The 15426-nt window shown below is 41.4% G+C and overlaps 1 protein-coding gene across 1 annotated transcript in view; it reads left to right on the top strand.

Moving 5' to 3' along the window:
• Positions 1-15426, top strand: part of HMCN1 (hemicentin 1) — a 372920-nt gene that overhangs the window by 331828 nt on the left and 25666 nt on the right. The window contains exons 94-101 of the mRNA XM_078393073.1: positions 952-1122; positions 2705-2854; positions 3576-3713; positions 4144-4265; positions 5165-5402; positions 7641-7703; positions 8739-8858; positions 10090-10224. Coding sequence (XP_078249199.1) covers positions 952-1122; positions 2705-2854; positions 3576-3713; positions 4144-4265; positions 5165-5402; positions 7641-7703; positions 8739-8858; positions 10090-10224 — 1137 coding nt within the window. The remainder of the gene's footprint in view (positions 1-951; positions 1123-2704; positions 2855-3575; positions 3714-4143; positions 4266-5164; positions 5403-7640; positions 7704-8738; positions 8859-10089; positions 10225-15426) is intronic.

Raw genomic sequence — 15426 nt, 5'->3', positions numbered from 1 at the left:
CATTTCAGCAGGTTCATATGAATTTACAGTTGCTGAAATTCCCTTACTGATATCATGATCAAAGTGGGAAGTAAACCTCTCCTGTTCCCCACTAGGACACCCTAGCGTCCGAACACAACTATAAACCACAAAATACAAATACGTGGATGAGATACTTTCTTCTTTTTTCCCCTCTCCCCGGTGCCTAACTCTCTTTCCTTCTAGTATCAGAGCCAAGCTAGAAGGAAACAGCATCACCCTTTGGTACCTGGAACCATACTCCCACAGTAGAGCTATCATAAGTTGGAGATGACTTAATGGCATGTAACAACTATAAGGATGGAGCCATATTTGAAGAGATATATCTGCCATCATATATAATTTATACCAAATGGGAAACATGCAGCCCTCAGCATGCCTGCAGCCCCTCCAAAAATTATGTTGGCTCAAAATCCACTGGTATATGGCCACTATAGGATGCATTATGCTTTTTCTGGGGGGTGGGGGTGGGGAAACACACATTTTTTTGTAAGGAAAAAAATGATGTAGAGGTCACGAGAGTGGGTGTAGCCTTCCAGGACTCAGGAACGGCCATGTATGGCTGTTGGAGCTCTGGATATTGCCATCCATTGGTTTAGTTCTCTCAAATAACTCTCACATATCTTGTTGTTTTAGTCTAGGTACGAGTAGTGTATGTGATCTCCATGAGATCTAGAGTTACTTCCCCCCCCCAAAAAAAAAGATTCTATGTGTTGTGTTGCTTTGGCCTTCCCTGGAACATGTGCAACTGTTGTACATCATTCCACACCATTCTGCAACCGCTTGCCTTCTCTTTGTTGTTATTACAAGTGAGAGTCTGGTTTTATCCCATAGTTATCCAGATTTCAGTTACCTCATAACAAGCACACATCAGTGAACCATCAGTGTGACACTGTTAAACTTCTGGTCTCAACCCTCTGTGCTGGTTTACAGTTGATGGCAATTGGGGCCCTTGGCAGCCTTGGAGCACATGTTCTGCTACTTGTGGAGGAGGGGAACAGGCTCGATCACGACTGTGCAATCATCCATTCCCATCAAGCAATGGGCGCCCTTGTCCTGGAGACAAGTCTCAGGTATCCAGGTGTAACACTCAAGCTTGTCCAGGTAGGTAAGCGAACCTAAGGTTGTGTGTCAGATGCTGAGAAATAAAATAATTTTATGTTATGGATACTGATTGTGGTTATTGATATTCATCCTCATGCTCAAAATTTCAAACTAGACACATATTTTACATGTTTGCACATTGAATATGTTTCTTTCCATTTACATTCCCCTTTATGCCTCCTCCCATCTCACAAAAATCGCTCATCCTGTACTCCCAGTATATAAGATCTACTTACCCCACCCACTACTCTCTCACACACAGAGAAACATGCACTTTGTGTATTTATGGGTAACTCCATAGAAAAATGTAGCATTATATTTTCAAGGATAGGAGGCAGCTTATTAGCGCTGCAGCTGTCTCCCAAGAACAATGCCACCAAGTTTACTTGTATTATGAGCACCATAATCCTCACCTCTTTGGCACAGAATCATGGAAACAGAGAGTTAAAAAGTTGTCACCAACTTATAACCTAGGAAAGTCACCACCTCTCACTGGACTACACAGATCTATGTACTGATATTTGCTCAAACTCCAGGCAAATATTTTCAGATGAATCCAAACGTTTCTTACAAGTGCTTCACAGGAAGGTATTTTTCAATGTTAGAATGTTGTTTTTAAAAATGCTGCATAACCCAAGGGAAGTTGCTTGTCAGTCTGTCCACCTGAAAGCACACAAATATTAAAAAATCTGCTTTAAAAGCCTTTAAAATATGTTTTAAAAATACAAGTGTCTGTCTCATTGCTACCCCCATGACATGATTTTTGGTTCTCGTTTCCTTAATTTGGCACTAGAACACAGAAGATTTGCATGTCCGTATGATGAATATTCTCCGGTGTTCTGGCAAAGATCCTAACCAAATAATTGCGTAAAGCTCTCCAGAATTCTTCCAGGAGTTTGTTCTGTTTCCTTTCCTGCCATAATCTCTTGTGGTAACACTGGCAGCCTGTTAAACAGCAGTTGCTTTTTACTCTGATGATTCTGTATTACATAAAAAGGCTTGGAGTATCCATCTAGGGATCCATAACCTGGCTGAAGTTTGGTAACATCACCATTTAGGTGTGCTGTTTTGTTTTATATGTTTCTACACAAAGAGAGCAGTGTGGCCTCACACTAACACTTCAGAGGCAATGCTCATATTTTATGGTGTGTTTCAAAATATGACAAAGTAAAAGATTTAATGGGTTGGCAGGCACATATAGAACATCAGAAGAGGGATCTTTGTGGATCTGACTAAACACTACCTAGTTTAGCATTTGGTTCCTGCTATGACCAGCCAGTTGTCTATGGGAAGCCCACCAGCCAGATGTGATTGTATGACACTGTCTTACTAGTGCTCTCCAGCAGGTGATGTACAGCATCTCAAATCCTGGGAGTAATATGTGATATCATGTCTAATGAACATTGATGGTCACTATGTCCTCTGAATTTCTCTAATCCTTCTTCTAAGCAACCAAATTCCTAGCCATTATTTACATGTTGTGAAAACAAGTTCCATAGCTTAACTATGCACTTCATGAATATGTGCTTCCTTTTATCTTCCTCTGTTAATTCTTTCTCTTCCCCAACTTCCCTGGCAATAGGTGGGCCCCCACGCACTAGAGGAAGTATAATTGGAAATATTAATGATATTGAGTTTGGAATAGCTTTCTTGAATGCCACCATAAAAGATAGCCCAGATCTGGATACTAGAAGAATACAAGCCAAAATTACGAATATCCCTCGGAGTCTTGGTACGTCTAGGATTTTTTTCCTCTTTTTTTTCTTTTATGATTAGAGATGTTACTTAGACTTAGCAGACTTACTGCCTTATAGCTAGGTCCAGCTAGGGCAAAATTCTGAATGAATCAGACTTACATTAAGTTTCATTGACTCATTAGGTCTACTCTACTCTAGTTGGGACTAACAATAAGATTTAGTTTATACAGGTTATTTCAATTGAAATACTGGGTCACAGTCACAAAGAATTGCCTGCATTATTCATGGCTGGAATACAGCATTGCTTTCTTTGACTTTTCTACACTCAGTGTAAATTAGATGTTCATCTTTACAAGTCACATCTCCCTCATGCCAGAAAGGCTATTGAACATATAACCAGTTCAGAGATGAGACCACTGAAATGTGAATTGTGAGTCTCTGTATGTGTTTTTCAAGTGAGATAATAACTAGTGAGAATAGCACCATTATCTTTCAATCATAGTAAGAGAAATTCAGAAAGCAGGCAAGCCTATTCAGAACCATGTGCTTTCACTTTTACAATCTTTGAAAATCCTGAAGTATAATTTGTTCTATTTTCATAATTCTTTTTACTGCTTAGGAGAAAGCTTATTTAAGATCCCATGATGATGTAAGCTAGATTGGAGCCTTACAAGAGAAATAATCAAGCAAAAATGAAGATACAAATATAAAAGTCACATGTTGCTGTGCTTGGTTTCCCCCCCCCCTTTCCCAAAGGTCCAGCAATGAGAGCACTAGTTTCTGTTCTGAGTCCAATTTACTGGACAACTGCCAAAGAAGTTGGGGAAGCCGTGAATGGTTTTTCACTCACCAACGCAGTTTTCAAGAGAGAAACTCAAGTGGAATTTGCTACTGGTTAGTTATTACGGGATACATATTTCTGTTTTCCATATAATAACAACATATTTTCTTTAGGACTATTTATCATAATTTCTCCCCCCCCCCCCCCCAAATGCTACGCTGCTCCTTCTCATCATGCCCTGAGAAAGAGGCAGGAATATAAAGCACCTTCCTCATACTTTGTAGATCATTAATTTAGTTCAATAAAGATATGGATGCACACTGAGAAATAAAAGCTTTTAAATATATGACCTTGGCAGTGTGGGGTTCAAGTCTGTCTGTAATCCCTGTCAACTGCCTACTCAAGAGGTAGCTTTATATATATAGTCTTATTATTGTTATGCTTTGCAAATGTAAATGTATTGTTGTTGATTCATTTCAGAGGCTTATAAGAAACAACACCCAAATCTCTCTCATGTATTAGAACCATTATTATCATTCACAGGGGAGCTCTTACGAATGACTCATATTGCCCGTGGCTTGGATTCAGATGGTTCTTTACTCTTGGATGTTGTCATCAATGGCCATGTACTACCACTACAGTCATTAGCTGATGTTAATGTAAAGGTAAGTCAAGACATTGCTCCAACCTTTTAAGAGTTTCCTTCCTAAATTTCATATACTCAGGCACTGTAAGACAGAGATATGAGATTGCTATCATTTAACATGTAGTTTAGGTTAGCTTAGTTTAATTTAGTTATATGCCATTCTTTCCACAAAAGAACCCAGAACTGTGCACAACATAAAACAATACACATATAACACAACAACAGAATATTTCACATAAATGATAAAATGCAAAAAAATTAGTGACAACCTAGACTATTTTATCTTAAATACATTACCTTACAATAAAAGCTTGCCACATAAGTGGTGGAAAAGCAAAATGCAAAAATATTCATGTGAACAATAAGAAAATTGTAAAGCCCACAATACTACATCATGTTTAGGCCAAGAAAAAGGTGCATAAATTATCCTTTCTTTTGATATTACACAAAGAGAGAGAGAGAATGGACAATTGATTTGTGTTATGCTTTGAAGGACACTGGCTACTGTGAAGGAAATCTGAGATAAGTAACTCAAAACATAATAATAACATTATTAAAACTTTTGATACTCTGTTTTTTTTTAAAAGGCTAAATAACCTAAGTGTTCTTTTAAAAATCAACTTCTAAAAATAAAAATCGTAACCTGCACAATAAGCACTAGCCCTTATAAAAACATTTCTGTTCCTTGTCGTAGGCCACATTTCAAAGTATTTATGTTTATTTAAAGGTCCACTGAGCTTCCCTTCAGAATAGAAGAACTTAATGTTCCATCACAGACTTGAAATATTTTAAGAATCTGCCATTTTCAAATGTTCAAGTGTGCATTCCTGCTCATTAAATATGCTCAGTGAGAAGCCTCAAATGGCAGTGGCCCACTTTTACTTTCTCTTTAATCTGGAGTTGTGATGTTCATTTCAGGATTATACAGAAGATTATATTCAGACAGGTCCTGGTCAACTCTATGCTTATTCTACAAGGCTCTTCACCATAGATGGAGTTAGTGTACCATATACTTGGAATCATACGATTACCTATGATGAGGATCATGGAAGAATGCCCTTTTTGGTGGAAATGCTCCAAGCCTCCTTTATTGAAACAGAATACAATCCACTTGAAGAAGCCCTAACATTCAAAATTCGTGCTTCCATTACCAAAGGTATTGTTTTGGGCAGAAGTAAAACAACATGGTTTGCCCTTTTCTGAAATGGGCTGCTTTTGCAAGGTAATGAGACAAGGAAAATGAGAGAGAGAGAGAGAGAGAGACATTTCAGTGCTTCCACCACTTTAGGTAGAAAGTGGGTAAGAACAACTGACAGACTAGAAAAATGATATGATGTTTTACATACTGTCTAATTGATTCCAACCACTGACACCCCTTTCCAGGGTTTTCTAGATATAATGTTCTTTACCGTTCCCTTCTTCTGAGGATAACCTCAGCTTGCTCAAGGCTACACAGGCTGGCCCTTCTCCCTGGACGTACAGTGGGGTTCAAACTCCCTACCTCCAGCACCACAGCTGGGTACCCAGCTCAGTGAGCTATCAAGTCAGCCATACAATGGTGACAGGAAGAGAAAAATGTATGGCAACAACCAGTCCAAACTGGAAGAAAGTAGCAAAACTGGGAGCTGTACTTTGGAGAGTGGCACAACATTGCGAACCAAAGGAGAAAACATATGAGGCAGGTGCTCTAGGACAAGAAGTGACATCTTGTTAAGTAGTAAAGGATGTGATAGTCCTCTAGCATCTTTCACAGGATTGCAAGTTACAAATTAACTTGCTTTTGTTGGGTGATTTTACATTTGGAGGAAACAAATGGCTATGTTTGCATGTTGACTGTGTGAACACAGCAGCTGTGAAGAATACAGTTCTGAAGCAATATTTTATTACCTCATGTTTCTTGAGTCAGGAGGATTCTGACTAAGGACTAACAATTTTGCTTTCTGTCACATTCACATTTTTTTAGTATCATCTGTTTCTCATAAAATTAATGAACAAATTTAAAAATCTGGAATGTACTTACAATAAAACCAAATACAATTGTCAGAGGTTTTCACTAGTCAAATTCAGTAGGTATAAGGTATTTCTAATATGGAATACCATGTTGTTCCCATCTATTTAGATCATATGTTTATCAGGAAAGAAAAGAATTGCTAACTCTAGTTCCTCACAACAAGCATAATATCCATGGATTCAAAGCCAGACTTCTAGGATATAAGCATTCAAACCACTCTGCCTAGATAAACAAACCAGACATTTGCTGCTTCTCTTACCTTTCAAACAGCTTAAATTTCATTTTTTTTCTCTCCTGAATTTAGGGTAATAATTGAAAATTTGAGGAAGCTGTCATTTAACAAAAACAAATGAATTTGCTATCCACTCCTACTTGTAAAAGTATCGGAGAGGCGAACTGGACACCAAAGAAAGGTCCTTATTAGAAGTGGCATTTCTTTAAATGCTAAGAGAATCTGATCATAGTTCCTCTAGCTTTTTTTTGGTCTCCCATTTGCAGATACATTTGTTTTGTGACCATCAGAATATAAACTCCTGCTTTGTTTCCATTCCCATAGCTCAGAAGCAACATTCAGAAGGAATTGTATGGCTAGAACACTAATGGTTTCTTCTTCTCATATTGTGCTAACTATAGTATCCAATCTGACCCTGAGTCAAAGCCTGTAGAGTTTTGTCCTCTGACCAAAAGTCTCACTGTAAAGCTAGCTGGATTGCAAACAAGCTTTATTGTAGAAAAGCAGATACTTGCGAACAGGGATACTTTTCATAGTACAACAGTCCTTTGAGAGTCCATGTGATTTAAACAGAGCCTGGCAGTTCTGGGGTACTTAGAGCAAATGGGGCACATGTACTATTAATTTGCTGGATAAATTTCATTCTGGTTCTTTCCATCTTCCCAGTAAAGTGGTGCCTCACATTACGACATTAATTCGTTCCAGTGAAATCGCTGTAGAACGAAAACGTCGTAATGCGAAAATAAAAAGCTCATTGAAACGCATTGAAACCCCTTCAATGCATTCCAATGGGCTGGAAACTCACCATCCAGCGAAGATCCTCCATAGGGTGGCCATTTTCGGTGCCTGTGCAGTGAGGAATCCGTCCCAGAAAACAGCGCAGAGCCATTTTATTTACCCAGCAGCCATTTTGAAACCGCCGATCAGCTGGAGGAAAATTGTCGTTTTGTGAAGAATCGGTTCCCGAAGCAGGGAACCGATCATCTCAAAGCAAAAAAACCCCATTCAGACCATTGTTTTTGCGATTGCAATCTAGTTGGGCCCTTTGAAGTAGCAGAGAAACAGTGCACTCCATCATCATGTGAGAATGAGCTATTTGGTAATCACAGTTTTTATCAGTCTGAATGACCTTTGGCTTTCTTTCTCCACAGGACACCATAGCAACCAGTGTCCTAATGGGTTTCATTTGGATACTTCTGGACCCTACTGTTCAGGTAAGAGAAAGGGCAATATGAAATGACTATAAAATCTGTTTTCTGCATTGCCAGCTCATGGAGAGAGCACAGAGAAGAGACACTTTATCCTGCCACTACAGAACACAGACACCCTGTTATTTTAGTGCCTCTCCTTCCTACTTTGCAGTGCTAGATGCGTCTGCCTACTAAATTCCTATGCAGCACACAATCTCAATTCAGTTTCTTGATGTGCATAGCTTCCTCCCAATTTCTGAAGACTAGGAAAACTAAGCATTTGGTTTAAAGGTCTTCTTACATTACAGATGGAAAATATAATATATGTAATTGGTTAACATATTGCTCATATACCAGGGGTGTGGAGGTGGTCTGTGGTGGGAAGTCAGATATTTCCCACAGCCCTTTTATAAAGTGGCTTTGATATTCTCTTACTATCTCCTCATAGGCAAGGTGAGAAGGAGGTAGGGTTGGGTACAGTCAGTTGGCATCTTCAGACCTGGCTGAGATCCGAAGACTCAACTGAACTACTGCTTAATTACTGCTGGACTGCACTGTGCAGCCTGGTTACAATCCTATGCAGGAAAGGCAAAGGAGGAGCAGAACTGGCTTCTGCCCTGCAATCCTTTCTGATTTTGGCTCTACCTTTCATCAGCCCTGTTGCCCTTCTGAGGCAGGAGAACTTGGGGACAGATGGCATGACCAGGAAGCCTCCATGGGCACGCATTGGGATCCTGGCAGGCAAGACTAGGCCCTTAGGTTGGGAATTCCCCTCTTCTGTCTTGCACAATAATTTTATTTAGGAATTATTACTCTAAACTGTGGAAATGTCCAGCACTGCATCTACAACTATACAGGGGTTTACACACTGAAATGTTAAGATTGCAGTTTGGTGGAAATGGGACTGCTTTTTCTCCTCCATATTTTCTTTTTCTTCTTCTACCTCCAACATAAAAGTTAGGAAGTCCAGGCATATGTTTTAGGCTGTAGGCTTTATGTTGTCAACTCACATTGTGCGAATGGCATCATAACTTTATCAACTTTTGTCTTTATCATTAGATGAAGATGAGTGTACTACTCAAAATCCATGTTCCCACACATGCCACAATGCTGTGGGAACCTATTATTGTTCCTGTCCCAAAGGCCTTACCATTTCAGCAGATGGAAGAGCATGCCAAGGTAAAGGCCATTTTAGATGTTATGCAAAGAAGGCTGTGACTACACTGGCAAGTGAAATCAGAGTAATTCCACCTTGCTGCGGTTTGATTCACAGCCTGTCTACCATTTCAGTTAGTGATCGCATGGAGGCTGTAGATTGATTTGGAGCCTATGTCCTCACCCAGACATGGTGTGATCGACATTTCAGCCCACAGACTTCCTTCCTTCCTCTGTTCCTGCCTCTGCCAATCCTTTTATGGTTCACTGTCAAGCTACTTGGTTTTCAAATAGTTGCACAACATTAGGGAAAAGGCAGCAGTTTTCCAATGTTCTTCATAACATACACAGAAGCACACATACCACAGAAGCATGTGTAGTTTTTTGTGTTTTGTTGAGGTTGTTTGTATTTTGCAACAATACAAACAATTTTGTATTGTAGCAATTTTTAAAAAATCTATGTGGTACCCTGTTTCCCTGAAAATAAAACCTAACCTGAAAATAAGCCCTGCTATGATTTTTCAGGATGTTCGTAATATAATCCCTACCCCAAAAATAAGCCCTAGTTAAGTGAAAGCCCACCCTACACCATTGCGCAACAACCAGAAGAAGATGACACGACTGTATTTGAATAAACGTAGATTGTACATGAAAAAAATAAAGCATCCCCTGAAAATAAGCCCTAATGTGTTTTTGGAGCAAAAATTAATATAAGACCCTGAGAACATATGAGAGAACATAAGGTGTTTTGCGGTCTCTCATTCAGATACTGGCTGGAGCACTGATGAATGTTGACATGCAGCGCCCCATGCAACAGTCCCATGGCCTCCAAGGAGAGTTCAAAAATGCATGCATTTGTGTTGATAAGTGAACCAGCAGTTTTCAGCTCTACTAGGATTAGGTCTTTCATTTAAGAAAACAAAACAAATCTTAATTATCCATTTGTTATCAAGTCAACCTCAAATACATAAATTGTGGGAAAATCCAACCTTCCCAAGGTATTGTGGGGATACAGCTGAATAAAAAGGAAACAGGGAAGTAAGGATTGGGCAGCTGACATTTTCATCCCTATTCATTGAAAAGCCATGGCTTCACTGCATCCCTGGACTGGACCCACACTTGGGCATTCTACAGAATGCTCTACAGAATGTTTCTTGCATCTGTGTGATACTAACACTTTGTCATGAAACTAGTATTGTTTTTCCCATTATATGCAATGAAACATAACACTCTCATGGCTTGCCCTTTATTGCAGATATTGATGAGTGTGCCTTGCGAAGGCATTCATGCCACCCTGGCCAAGATTGTGAGAATATCATTGGTTCTTATCATTGTGTGGTTCAGTGTGGCATTGGCTTCAAAAGAACATCAGATGGACTAAGCTGCCGAGGTATGGAGATGGATTTACTCATCACTACTGATAATTAAATAACATGAGACTTTCTTTTTTAAAAAAAAATTCACACAGAAACAAAAAACAAGACAAATAGGAACAAGGAAAAAAGAAAAGGGGAAAAAAGGAAAAAACTAACCCCTAAAACTAACCCCTCCCCCCTTTGGAGTCCGAGACTCCAGCTTCGTTAACCTGTCTACTCCCCCAATTTCATTTCCAGTATGTGCTTAGTAGATATACATGCATCATAAACTTTGCCCTACACTCCTGTCTTCTTCTGGGCCCAAGAATATATTAGTTCCCAGCTTTGTTTTACATAGTCTCTTGGTTGTTCCCGTAGTGCTTCTGATAGAGTGTCCAGTTCTGCTGTATCTTAACAGCTCTTCTATCGTTGGAACCTCTTCGGTTTTCCGTTTTTGGGCCCAGAGTAGTCTAGCTTCTGTGACTATATATATATAAAATGGCATTCAATAATGCCATTTCAGGTTTTATATCTAATTTCTGCTGGGTAATTTCTTTTGCTACGTCCCATACCTGTGTCCAATAATTTTTGACCTTTTCGCATGTCCACCACATATGATAATAAGTTCCTGCATTCTTTTTACACTTCCAGCATATATTGCTGTTACCCTCTGATATTTTTGCTAATTTTACAGGTGTGTAATGCCATCTGTAGAACATTTTAAGGATATTTTTTCTAAGGTTTGCTGGTTTAAGCATCTTATAGCTTTCTTTCCACATCTTAGTCCAATCATCAAGATCCACACTGTATCCAGATTTTTTTGCCCATTTTACCATTATCTCTTTCACCCTCTCATCCTCTAAATCATATTCTAAGTATGTGTACTTTTTAAAATTATTCTTTCATCAGTATATATCCACAATCTATCCACTTGTACTTTACCCTCAAAGAAACCCACCATCCTATCTTTTTTGTATCTTGATTCTAATTTTACCATTGACCTCCAATCAACAGCGACACCCATTTTTTCAAGCTCTTGTTGGTCCTTTATCTTCTGTTCATTAGTTAACAGATTTTCATATGTAGTCAGCATTCCTTTCTGGTTCAAGGCTTTTAATGTAAATGCTTCTATGGGTGCCACCCACAATGGGATTTTCTCATAAGTTTGTGCTTAACATTTTTGCCATACCATCCCTAGGGGCTTCCTAATAATGTGTGTTACATACACCACTGATGTTACCTGTCTGTCATGGGTTTGGAGGGAAAGTTCCATCCTATGGGGAGTGGAAGGCGGGACATCAGGAGGAGGGGCTGTACTGTATATATATGTGGAGCGTGTGTGGAGAAGTTAGAAGAAGCTGGAGGAAAAGCTGAGAGAAGAAGCTTGAGTGGGAGTCTGTGTGTCAGACAGGGTACTACTGTGTGTCAGTCAGTACCAACCTGATAGGTTCAGGTGTCTGTATGGTTAGCCAGAACTGATAGGTTCAGGGTCTGTGCTTCAAGTTAAGTGTTCTGTGTGAACCAAACTGTGTGTATGTATGATTGAGACTAAGCCACGTTACTGTATCTTATTCACCTGATCATTTTATTTTCCCTGTGTGTTGTTTAAATAAACCTTATTCCTTTATTTGTTAAAAATCCATCCCTGGTCTGTGTGACTTCTTATAGGGAATGGTTGGTGGCAGCTTAGTGAAACTGTGGCATATCCCAGTAGGTCTGGGTTTGTCACATTGATTGGTGTCCAGCGTGTGGGATACGACTGGTCCAGTTGTCCAGTGGTCCAGCAAAGCCTTGGCAAGAGTGCCCAGAGCAAGGGGGGTCTAGTCAGGGACAATCTGAGGGCGCGTAGGTAATCTTCTAGGTGTACCTCACGGGGAGGTGCGCTAGTGGAAGAACGTGCCAACTGGGGACTAGATTAGGGAGCTCTGAGGCAACCCGTTTTGGCGGGAAAAAGGCTGAGGCAAAACTGTGAAGTAGCAGTGATTTAGCCTGCCTGCTGCGAGGCCTAGCAGAGGGGGGTAGACTCTGGCTCGCAACTGTTGCAAGTTAGTGCTGAAGAACAGCAGTAATCTATAGAAAGCTGGTTCTGAGGCAAAAGAAAAAAAAGTGGTCGCTTTATTTTGAGGCTTGACTTTCGAAAGCAGCCTGTTCTGGGGGGGGGATTATGCCCTTGACTCGAAGCCAAATGGCAGAAATGGGTGAAGTGAAAGACCCCCAGGTTGACCAAGGTTCTGAGGATGAATTTGGCTCAGTGCAGGGTGACAGCACGGGAGAACAAAACCCAGAACTCAGAAAAATACTCATAGCCCAACAGCATGAACTGAGGATGAGGCAATTTGAAATAGAGAGAATGGAAAGAGAAGAAAGATTGGAGAGAGAGAAAATGGCGTTTGAAAGGGAGAGGGAGAGAGAGAAAATTGCTCTGGAAAAAGAAAGGATGGCGTTTGAGTTAAGAAAATTGGAACTGATGAATCAGAACAATAATAACAATAGGGATTCTGAGGGGGGCCAATTGTCTAAAGCTGACCTGAAGAAATTCCCTGTGTACCACAAGGGAGATTGTCCTGAAGTGTTCTTTTCCCTAGTGGAAAGAGCGTTTGTGGACTTCTCAGTAAGGGAAACTGAGAAGATGACCATCATGCGATCTTTAATCAGTGGCAGCCTTGCAGAAGTCTGTGCAGAGATGCCAGAGGAACTGATGAAAGATTTTGCAGAGTTTAAAAAACTGGTGTTTGCAAGACATGGGATAAATGCGGAACAGCTGAGGCAAAGATTCAGGTCAATCACTAAGAAACCAGAGCAGACTTTTACCCAAGTGGGGGCCCAATTGGTGAGGCTGCTAGAGAAATGGCTATCTCAGGAGGGGTCAGAGACCTTTCAGCAGCTCAAAGACCTGATAGCGCTGGAACAGTTTTATTCAGTCCTGCATGGGGAACTGAAATTCCAGGTGAGGGAAAGGAAACCGAAATCTGTGGCAGAAGCAGCCGAGATCGCAGATTTTATTTCCCAAATAAGAAAGCCCTTAGGTGAGGGGAAATCTATAGGTAAACCTAAAGAAACCTACAGCAAGTACTCTCAGGGACCAGGGAAAAGCCAGCAAGGGGGAGGGGCCCATGGTGAAGGGAAGCCCTCAGACATGAAACCAAGACCTCAGATTTTGGAGGGAAAACCAAAACAAGATGAGAAAGACTCAAAATATAGCAGAAAATGTTATTTCTGTCAGGGAAAGAGCCATCTTATCTCAGAGTGTGAGAAATTAAAGCAGCTAAAAGGAATTGTGCCTCAGGATTCGAGTGGAACCAAGCCAAAAGCTGTGTTCTGTGTCCAGAAAGAGCAAAGCTCCTTGTCACTGAGGGAGCCTGTTGCCATGGCTACTCAATCTGGAACAGTTACATCTGCTGATCAGGCTGAGGAAAATGGTCCTCTTGTGGAGGTCAAGCGCTGCTTGCTCGTGAGAACAGATTCTCAGTTGTTTGAAACCGCAGGGGTGGACGTAGGAATACTTGACCATCAGTATCGGGGGCTGAGGGACACTTGTTCCCAGGTGACCCTGTGCCATCCAGATATTATTCCTAGGGAATATATAATCCCAAATGAGAGCATGAAGGTGGCAGGGATTGAGGGGCAGGTGATCTCACTGCCAGTAGCGGAGGTACCTGTGAACTTTCAAGGCTGGAGGGGAGTTTGGCGGCTAGCGATTTCATCGACTCTGCCAGCAGCCGTGCTCGTGGGAAATGACCTGGCTGAACATGTGAAACGGGTGCTAGTGATTACACGTTCACAAGCCACCACGGGGACAGTTCAGGGGGGTACTGATGAGCCAGAGACGGAAGCAGGGGGGAGTTCAGAAGCTGTGGTGGAAACCTTAACCACAGACAGCCGGTTTGGCCAAGAGCAAACGGCAGACGCCACTCTCCAAAAGTGTTTTGAACAGGTGACTGACGCCCAGCTAACACCTGAAACCCCAGTGAGATTTCGTGAGAAAAAGGGAATTTTATATAGAGAGACCCTGAGGAATATCTCAAAAGGGGGAGATGGGATTGTTACATACAGCACTGATGTTACCTGTCTGTCATGGGTTTGGAGGGAAAGTTCCATCCTATGGGGAGTGGAAGGCGGGACATCAGGAGGAGGGGCTGTACTGTATATATATGTGGAGCGTGTGTGGTGGAAGAGAGACACTGTGAGACACTGGGATGTGACGAAGCAGCAGCTAGGAAGAAGAAGCTGTTGTGGGAGTCTGTGTGTCAGACAGGGTACTACTGTGTGTCAGAGTACCAACCTGATAGGTTCAGGTGTCTGTTGGTTAGCCAGAACTGATAGGTTCAGGGTCTGTGCTTCAAGTTAAGGGTTCTGTGTGAACCAAACTGTGTGTATGTATGAGTGAGAATAAGCCACGTTACTTTATCCTATTCACCTGATTGTTTATTTTTCCCTGTGTGTATTTAAATAAACCTTATTCTTTTTATTGTTTAAAAATCCATCCCTGGTCTGTGTGACTTCTTACAGGGAATGGTTGGTGGCAGCTTAGTGTAACTGTGTGATATATCCCAGTAGGTCTGGGTTTGTCACATTGATTGGTGTCCAGCGTGTGGGATACGACTGGTCCAGTTGTCCAGCGGTCCAGCAAAGCCTTGGCAAGTGTGCCCAGAGCAAGGGGGGTCTAGTCAGGGACAGTCTGAGGCGCGTAGGTAATCTTCTAGGTGTACCTCACGGGGAGGTGCGCTAGTAGAAGAACGTGCCAACTGGGGAGACTTAGATTAAGGTGCTCTGAGGCAGCCTGGTTTTGGCGGGAAAAAGCTGAGGCAAAACTGCGTAGTAACAGTGATCTAGCTTGCCAGCTGAGAGGCCCAGCAGAGGGGGGTAGGCTCTGACTCGATACTGTTGCAAGTTTAGTGCTGAAGAACAGCAGCAATCTCTATAGGGAAAGCTGGTTCTGAGGCAAGAAGGAAAAAAGTGGTCGTTTTATTTTGAGGCTTGACTTTTTAAAGCAGCCTGTTCTGAGGGGGGATTATGCCCTTGACTCGAAGCCAGATGGCCGAAATGAGTGAAGTGAAAGACCCCCAGATTGACCAAGGTTCTGAGGATGAATTTGGCTCAGTGCAGGGTGACAGCACAGTAGAGCAGAACCCAGAACTTAGAAAATTGCTCATAGCCCAACAGCATGAACTGAGGATGAGGCAATTTGAAATGGAGGAAAGGGAAAGAGAAGAAAGGGAAAGGGAGAAACAGCGGCA

Source organism: Pogona vitticeps, chromosome 4, assembly GCF_051106095.1.
Source record: "Pogona vitticeps strain Pit_001003342236 chromosome 4, PviZW2.1, whole genome shotgun sequence".
NCBI classification, from domain to species: Eukaryota; Metazoa; Chordata; class Lepidosauria; order Squamata; family Agamidae; genus Pogona; species Pogona vitticeps.
This window is presented reverse-complemented; position numbering and strand designations above follow the sequence as displayed.